Source organism: Balaenoptera physalus (genome assembly GCF_965194825.1).
Source record: "Balaenoptera physalus genome assembly, chromosome: 14".
In the NCBI taxonomy this organism is placed as follows: Eukaryota; Metazoa; Chordata; class Mammalia; order Artiodactyla; family Balaenopteridae; genus Balaenoptera; species Balaenoptera physalus.
The window spans coordinates 22621351-22630456 of record NC_138893.1 but is presented as its reverse complement, the minus strand read 5'-3'; the positions used below and the strand labels follow the sequence as shown (position 1 = coordinate 22630456).

The window sequence follows — 9106 nt, the reverse complement described above, 5'->3', positions numbered from 1 at the left end:
CCCCCACCGGGAGCTGCTGGGGGGCATGGAACAAATGACCACAGTGGCTGAACAGACTTGCTTGTGGAGAGTCCTGGAAGCTGGGGTGGTTTGAGAGGGTCTCTGTGCAAGTCCTGCTTGGACACAATCTGGTGAGAGGGGTCGGGGCAGAGGGCCCTGCCCTCAGCCCCCTGGGGAGGGGCTGGGGCCCGACGGGAGCAGACAGGGAGAGATGGGCTGCGGCGCGGGGGACCCAGGCTGGGAGGGCTGGATCACAGGGTCATGAGGACGATTTGGGAATCTATCCTGTGGATAATGGTTTGATGAGGATGGTGAACGGGTGGGGGAGGGGCGGGAACCGAAGGTGGTCCCAGCAGGGGTCCCCCATGGGGGGGTGCAGAGGGGACAGACTCACAGCCCTGCAGGCCCAGTGGTGTGGAAGGAGCAGAGGAGGATGCCAGGGGCTGGGCCAAGGGGTGGAGGGTTGGCTCCCACCGGCTGGAGGAGGAGGTCCTCCCTGTTTGGTGGGGGAGGGGGACCAGCGGCGGCGGGGGGCGGAGTGAGGGCCGTCGGGGGGCAGCTGTGGGTCTGGAGCCCAGAGCAGGGTCCTCCGGGAGGTGCTGGGACGGGCGTTTAGCGTGAGAATGGTCCTGGGCAGAGTCCAGGGCCCCCGGGTGTGGCCTGGAGAGGAGGGGCCAACACAGAGGAGGCCCAGGAGGCCCAGTCCTTACAGCTCTGCAGAGTCTGGTAGGGAGACCCCCACCATGTCCCGGGGCTCAGAACTGCGAGAGCTTCGTGGCCTCAACTAGAGTGGTGAGGGCTGAGACCAGCACCTGGGAGGTGTCTTCCTTCCCAGCTGAGGCCGGCCAGCCTGTTTCCTGCAGCCCATTCCTGCCCTGAACCTGGGTCTCTGCTGCCCACTCTGTCCTCCCTTCTCATCAGCGTGGCCGCCTTTCTCATCAGAAGGAGCGCCAGGAGGCCACCCTCCCTACCCACACGCACTCCCCCAGCACCCCTTTCCTCCCCTCACCCCCAAACCAGTTTGGCCCCAGACTCTGCTCCCCCACTCTGGTGTCTGACTGTCTCAAATCCAACGGAAGCTCTCCAGGCCTCGTTTTGCCTGGTTCTCTCTTGCTCCAGGTCCTTCGCACTTTCTCCGAGGGCATCTGGCCTCTTCCCTTCGGACTCTGCGTCCTTCCCTCACTCACGGTCCTGACTTTGGTTGCCCACTGTATACTGGTGATTCCGAGGGCTTTATTCTGGCGCTTTCTCTCTGGAGCCCCAGATCCAGGCACTGCACTGCCTGTGGGACATTTCCAGACCTGAGCTCAGCCTGGGATGGGGGTCTGCCCACCCCGCTGCCTCCAGTCACTGGCACTGCCGTTGTCCTGTAGGGCCCTCCTCTCTCGCTGGCACCGACTCCACCCTCATCCCTCCAGGCATCCATGCCCCGCCGGCTCGCTCTGGGCAGGCCCTGTGGCCCCAGCGCCTTGGAGACCCTGCTGCGTGGCAGGCCCTGGTCAAGCTGCACCTGCTGCTCCAGGTGTGTCCGCCAGGTGTGAGCTCCCTGACCCACCTGGTCTCGGCAGCACCTGGCAGCAGCCGGCAAGGGCCTGGCATGCAATACTCGCTTTATTAATTAAATGACAAATCAGTGACCCAGTATTTTCACTCTGCTCTTTAAAATGATCTCTTTACAGAAGTTTGATTTGGAAGTACACCCATTTTGAAAGAGGGACGTGCCCATAATTTCTGACATGAGTCATCTCTCGTGGGACATCTGTTCCATCGTGGTGGCTGCCATGGCCACTGAGCGGCTGGACGCGCGGAGCCTGGAGCTGATGCAGCGATGGGGCCGTCAGCACCAGGTCTCCCAGCGAGAGGCCCCTCGCATGAGCTCTGCCCACAGTCGTGGCCGAAGGGGCAAAGCGTGGGCTTGGCCTTCCACTCACAGGGCTGGGGCTCTGTTCCCCCTCCCCCTTCCCTGTGGATGGTGGAGAGACCTTCCCTCCCAGACAGACTCTCCGGCCGCCCAGCACCCGCTCCTGGTGCAATGGACAGTCCTGTCTGGCTTGGACGGCGCTGCCCTCACTCACTCCTCACACCTAAGCCCCACGTGACATGGTTCTCGCCCTCCGTAATGCCCTGGTCGGGGGTCATTGGTCAGCACAGGGCCCGTCAGCTGCTGAGCTGGCTGCGTAAATGCTGAGTGAGGGGGACAAATGAGAGGGGTCCTGAGGGCGGGTTAGGTGGTGGGTCCTGGGGGCAGGTGGGGAGCGCATCCTAAGAGGATGTGCCCAGGGCCTGGGCCGCCCTCTGCACCACCGTGTGCAGGGCCTCCTTGACCTCCTGGTTCCGCAGGCAGCAGATGATGGGGTTGAGCAGAGGTGTGAGCACTGTGTAGACCACGGGCACCAGCTTGTGGAGGTTGAAGGAGTAGATGGCGCGAGGCCGGGCGTAGACGAAGAGGGAGGCCGAGTAGAAGACGAACACCACGGCCAGGTGCGAGGCACAGGTGGAGAAGGCCTCGTGCCGGCCGGCGGCAGACGGGGTGCGCTGATGATGGCGGTGTAGGAGGAGACGGTGAGCGGCAGCGGCCCCAGCGGGATGAGCAGTGCCAGGAGGAAGTCTACGAGCTCTGCCAGGGACATGTCGGAGCACGCCAGGCTCAGCAGGGGGGACACGTCCCAGAAGAAGTGGTTCATGACGTTGGGGCCGCAGTAGCCCAGGCGCGAGATGAAGAAGACCTTCCCCGTGGAGGTGGTGAAGCCCGAGAGCCAGGGGCCAGCGGCCAGGAGGCTGCAGAGGCCGAGGCTCACGATGGCTGGGTAGCGCCGCGGGCTGCAGATGGCCACGTGGTGGTCGTAGGCCATGACGCCTAGAAGCGCGCACCCTGAGCAGGCCAGTGCCAGGAAGAAGTACAGCTGCACCATGCAGCCCGCGAAGGAGATGCGGCGGAACTTGGGCGCTGCCAGGCTGAGCGGCATCTTGGGCACCGTGACGGAGATGTACCACACCTCCAGGAAGGATAGTTGCTGAGGAAGCCGTACACGGGCTTGTGCAGTGCGGGGCTGGCGTGGATCACGGCGACGGCGAGCAGGCTCTTGGTGACGGGCAGCAGGTAGGCCAGCAGGGGCACCACCAGCGGGCACACGTGCAGGCCCAGGGAGCCCGGGAGACCCACCGGGATGAACTCAGTCACCTCCGAGTGGTTGGCCCCTGCAGACGTGACCTGGGGGCAGAGGTGGCGGGTTAGGCGCTGCGCCTCCCTCGAGGTTGTGTCAGCCGAGCCCCCCACGAGGAGGGGACCTGACCCTCGTCTGCGTCCCCCAGTGCTGCCCAGGGCCTGGCCCATGGCACCACGAGTTTCCCACTGGGTGCTGGGTGGGAGCTGGGCAGACGTGGGCCCTGTCTGCTCTGGGGCGGCCAGCCCAGCCTGGTCGCAGATGGTAGACGAATGCTGTGTGTCGTGGGGAAGGCTAGCAGGGCACCAGGAGGACACCTGAGAGGCCCGACCTGGCAACCCGCAAACAGGCTTCATGGGGACTGGTGCGGGCCCACGGCCCAGGTCACCGAGGTCAGGGACAGTGGGCACGTGAGCCGGGGCAGAGTGGGAGGAGCCAGGCCTGGAGCCAGGCTCCTGCTGTCTTCCCAGGTAAGTGGCAGGTCCCCACCACCCTGTACACGCGATGGCAGCCCTGCTAAGTGTACCCCAGGGTTACCCGCGGCACTCAGCAGGCTCCCGAGGAGTCAGCAGGACCCAGGAATCCAAGTCCCCCCACCCTGGGTCCCCTCGCAGCCCTGGAGGAGCAAACTGTGACCGCAGAAGCTGAGTCCCCTCCACGGCCCTCAGGATCCAGCCCTCAGCTGCCCGGCCCCATGCCAGCTCCTGCCCAGTTCTGTCTGAGCCTCGTCCTGCGGCCATGGCTCTGCAGGGAGGTTCTGCAGGCGGGGCCTCCCTGTGCGGACCTCAGCACCCACCCCAAGTGATAGTCGAGGGGCTGCGAGGGGCCAGGGCTGGCGGCGGCTTCTCCCCTATTACAAAATTGTCTTCACAGGCTTGAAAGGACCAGATCCTAAAGACAGAAGTCAGCTCCCCACCCCACTCCTCGCTGGGCAGCTGGGTCTCTTCCCTCCTGTTGGCCCCCTACCCACTGCCCCACTTCAGCCTGTCCCTCCGTCCCAAGAACGGGCCCTTCAGACATCCTAGTGAGCTTCCAGGTCTCCAAAACCCATTTAAAAGTCAGTCCAGGGACTTCCCTGGTGGTCCAGTGGTTAGGACTCCATGCTTCCACTGGGTCGCGGGTTCAATCCCTGGTTGGGGAACTAAGATCCCACGTGCCACGTGGCGCGGTCAATAAAAAAAGTCAGTCCACTCATTTGTAGCGTGGCTGGGGTTTTAGCTTTTTGTCTGCACTGTACGGGACTCAGAACGGGGCCCTGAGTGGGTCCACACACTTGACCTTGAAGTAACACCCAGTCGAGACCCAGCTGCCCAGCGAGGAGCGGGAGGGGGTGCTGACTTCTGTCTTTAGGATGTGGTCCTTTCAAGCCTGTGAAGACAATTTCTTGTAACAGGGGAGAAGCCGCCGCCAGCCCTGGCCCCCTGCTAGAACAGGCTGGATCACGTGTGCAGGATGTATCTGGAGAACAGAAACCCCGGCCTCGCATCTCTGCCCTTGTTTCGTGTCTGCTCCAGGCGGCAGGAACCCCCCGTTTTCATCCTGCAAAGACTTTAGGAGGTAGCAGGGCCCCGAGCTCCAGGGTGTGGGCTCTGGGACGGGCAGTTCGGGTTCAAACCCTGCCCTCCCCCGGCCACCTGAGCCTTGGACAGGACAGCTGCCCTCCCCGTGCCTCTGGTCTCTCAGCTGTCCCGCGGGGTCATGGCAGGACCCTGGCTGAGCTCACCTGCTACAGACCCTGAGGTGCCTGGTGGTCACAGGGGCGGCGGTGACTCCAGGCAGAAGAGGTAGCCTGGTCAGACCTCGGTGGTGTGGTGTCGGCCCCCGGTGTGGCCAGGGCCTGGACAAAACTACCCCGGGCCCCTCTCTCTCCACTCTCCCACTATGGCTCCTGACAACCATGTCTGACCTGATCTGCCGCTGACTGGCTGTGGGACTTGGAACAAAGATCTGTACTCACCCAGCCCCTGTTTCTCAGTCTGAAAGATGGAGCAGAAGGGCCACTTCTCTGATGGGGTGGGAGGCGGGCCTGAGTTCTCATCACACAGATGCATGGGGACAAACCACAAGGTCCCCGTCCTGCACCACGATGTACCAGTCAACACACGTGCTCCCCAAACCCGACACGAGCGCAAGAGCCACACACCGTCCCCCAGACTTAGATTCACTCACAGGTGCCTACACCCTCCGTGCCCAGCTCACAGGCCCCCGAGCAGAGCAGGCATTCACGTGGATACCACACCCCCAGGCAGACGAAGACACAGAGACGGCGGTGCCCGTGCCCCAGAGAGACACTCAGACGTCCCCGTACACACGCCACCTGCACAGAAACACATGGACAAACACGGCTCTGACACAAGGGTAAACCCCATACCACAGACACGCTGCCCTTCACACGGGCGCCAGTCAAGACACACACCCGGCTACCGACAGCCCTGGCTGGCTCGCTGCCCATTGTTGCGGGAATGGGCGCACACAGGCACGTGCTCGGACACGGGAACACAGGCACACACACCCTCAGCTCCACCTGTGCTAAGACTGACGCAGTCTCAGGCGGCAGAGCTGGGTTCAAGTCCCAGCCCTGCCCACGCTCTGCTCACCTGGCATGGGGCGCCCGACAGTTCTCTGGGGCAGGGGCCTGGCAGACGCGGCTCCTTACCTGGTCCTGAGCGCTCAGAGGGACTCAGGTTCTGCAGGCGTGTTCGGCTGGGCCAGGGCAGGCAGAGGCTGACCAGGGGCTCCTGCAGCGTGCGTCCTGCTGACAGCTGAACCCAGCTCTGGACGCCGGGCCCGCGGATCTCCCCATCCCAGGACTGTCGTGTTCCCTGCGACCCTCCACGTGCATCCCTCCCAGGACAGAGCTCTGAGGATGCAAAAGGGTTGAGCCTGGCTGCAGAGACCCCTTCACAATAAAGAGGCCCGTCGGGGGGAGACGGCAGTCGATGCCCCAGAGGGAAGCAGGTGCCTCCTCCGAGCCCCTGTCTCACAGGAGCAGCAGTCAGGTCTCCTGGGGGAAAGCACAAGGGACCACAGTCTCCTCTGCGTGGGGAGGGCGGCCGAGGGCCGGGCAGCCTGGGAGCCCACACCGCCCACCTCCCAGGCCGCGAGTGTGTTTCCAAAGGACAGCCAAGTCTTAAATGGGAGGCTGACCTCGGTCCTCAGTCACTTTCTTCTCACATGAGAAGAGCCCACAGGAGGGAGAGGCAGGCGGAGGAGGCCAGGGCCAGGCTCCTCCCACCCCCCGTCCCAGGGGCCAGTGCACAAGACACCCACCCGGCCGCAGCTCCTGCCGGGAGGCCCAGGCCTCCGCCCAAGGGCCCTCCTGTCCTGTGATTGGCTCTGTCAGCCAAAGTGGCCGGAATCAGAGCCCAGAGGGCAACCTGCCCTCCCCCGCTGTCCTTGTGGGACCAGAGCCAGTGTGACGGAGGTAGGATGTGGGTGCAGGTGGGCACCCTCGCCATCCAGCGGCCGCTCAGTGCAGCAGAGGGGGCTCGGGTAGAAACCACTGCCCACCCCGGGCCCGAGCTGGGGGCGCAGGAGCGGCCTGGGCTGTGCCCCAGACCCTGCTGCCCTGGGTGGGCTCCGTGCTGCCTTCTCAGAGTGGCTGGGGTTCCCGGCTGGCCGCATGGTCACCTACCTCCCTGATCTCCGGCGGTCCACTGTGAGGGTCACACAAAGTGGATGGAGAAACCCTTTAGTGAGGCACGAAGGGGTGACGGCCCTAGGACCCTCTACCCAGGAGCCCGCAAGGGGCCTCGGCCGCTTCCTGGCACGTGGGGCGCAGACCTCGCCATCAGTCTCTGTGCTGAATCAGAGAAGGGGTCCCACAGGCTGCAGGGGGCAGCTGACCGGCCCCTTAAAGGTGGGAGAGGGCCCTGCTGCCGCTCCAGCCCGGGTCCCTGCCCCAGTGGAGCTCAGAGCTCTGGGGCTGCCCCACTGGGCCCGGGTGGGGGTAGCTTGGCTGTGTGTCCCTCTGCCCCAAAGTCATTTTACAGAAGTCCTTTACTCATTCATCATTCAGCGGCGTTTGCTGGGTCCTTACTGGTCTCGGCCTGGGCTCTCAACTTCAGACGCAGCAGCGAACAGACCAGTTCCTGCCGCGTGGAGCTCGGGTGTTGGAGGAGGTGGATGGCGGCCTGGTGAGCAGGCCCTCCTGGGGCGCACGGATGGTGACATGTGCCGGGTGCAGGGCAGGGCTGTGGCTCGTGCCGACTCCTGAGGGCCCAGGGGCGCTGGAGACAGCAGGGCAGGGAGTGCCAGGCAGAGGGAACGGCGACTGCAAAGGCCTCAGGGTGCTGGGGGGGGGTGCGGCTCAGAGTGGGGGCAGCGTGGGCTACGTGCTGGGGACGGGCCTGGGGCAGAGCCATGGCCGAGCTCAGAAGTGGGCGCCCCTCAGTGGTCAGTACGCAGAGCCTGCTGGTGTCCGTGGCGCTTAGCTTTCTCAGGGACAAGTGCAGGGCTCTGCCCAGAGGAGGGGCCAGATGCATCTTTGCTTTAAAGGAACGAAGTGCCGAGGGTCTGGTCTGGGGCTGCGGTTGCAGGTTGTAGAGTGCACTCTCGTGTGACTGTGGTGGGTCAGTCACATCCATCACAGGATGGATTCTGGGGCAGAGCCCGTGGGCTTGGCTGATGGATTGGACGTAAGTGTGGAGGAGCCAGGGGTCCCAGGCTCTGGGAGAAGTGGGATTGAGGGGTTCGGAGGAAGTCAGAAGTAAGTTGCTTATTTGGAGATGAAAGGACAGTCAGGTGGAGACATGGACGTGTGAGACTGGAGTCCAGAGCTGGGCTGGGGGTGGAGGTGAGCCTTCAGGGGTCCGTCTGGGCACGATGACATTTCCTTATGAGGCTGAGAAGAGGCCCAAGGCCTGGGGCCTCCCACGGCCGAGGGTGTGGGATGGGAAAGGAGCCTGGAGCGGGCGGGGGGTGGGGGGGAGGAGGAGGAGGAGTGAGCCACGGCGAGGCTGGTGAGGCTGGTCTTCTTTAGCTGCTGTGATGTCCTTAACCTCGCCTGCTTCACCGTGTTCTGAGGATGCTGGAGCTAATCTATTCAGGATGTAATTTTAAGTGACTGAGAACGTGGCCAGCCCTGATGACCACGGGAGGACGCTGAGACGGGGTGGTGGTGTGGGCGGTGTGTCCACTCTCACTCTCTTCCTGCTGGGCCTGGGCGCAGGGGCGCAGCTGTGGGGTCCGGTGCAGGGCCGCCCACCCTGCGGGCTTCTGTCTGCAGCACTGTGGCCTCAGCCTCCCCCAGCTCTGCCTGTGGCAGAGAGGCCACTAGAACCTTCCAGGGGGTGTGGCTCCGGCCCCATGTGAGCCTCCCTGGTTTCCCGCCTGCGCCACCAGTCCGCTCAGGGCTTGCTCTCCTAGGGCAGGTCTCCCCACCGCTGCACCTTCCCGGGGCCTGGCACCACCGCGCACCCACCGAGACTCATGGGTTGGATGTCTCTCCCAGAGGCCTGTTCGGCACGGGCTGTCTCAGGCTGCAGAACTGCTGGGACTTCTCGCTTGTTTGTTGACGACTTTGGTGCACGGTTGGAGATTTTCTTTTTGGGAGCCCAGGCATCCGTGGACAGCCCTCTCAGCTCACGGCCGCTGGTTCAACCTCCACTTCCCAGGGCCCTGTACCCCACGCCTCGTCAGCCCCTCCGCACTGACACCCCAGCTTCCCATGGCCCACAGCTTCCGCTCTTGGCCTGCCTGTTTCTTGGGTCACTCCCACAGCACCCCTGGTCCCACCGCAGTGAGCGCCGCGCCCCCCCTCCAGGGTTGGCACTCACCCACCCCCTGCAGAGCCCCCATCTCTGGCTCTGCAGCATGAGCTGCCTTCCCGGAAGGCTTCCTAAACTCTACCCCCCAACCCCTTCTCGGAAAACAAGCCACAGGCGGGGCCGGACTTCCTGCTTCCCCCAGAGACCTTATCTTTATCCAGTACTTCCTGCCGA

General features: G+C 64.1%; 1 protein-coding gene across 1 annotated transcript; it reads right to left on the bottom strand.

Annotated features, from left to right (window-relative positions):
• Nucleotides 1-534: 534 nt before the first annotated feature.
• On the bottom strand, nt 535-7528 carry LOC309642910 (olfactory receptor 226-like; the record flags this gene model as incomplete). Its single annotated transcript, XM_082424970.1, is given in 6 exon segments — nt 535-2537; nt 2540-3010; nt 3013-3211; nt 5762-6024; nt 6435-6500; nt 7204-7528. Coding segments are annotated over 6 exon segments (1599 nt in total). The 3' UTR covers nt 535-2262.
• Between the last annotated feature and the right edge of the window lie 1578 nt (nt 7529-9106).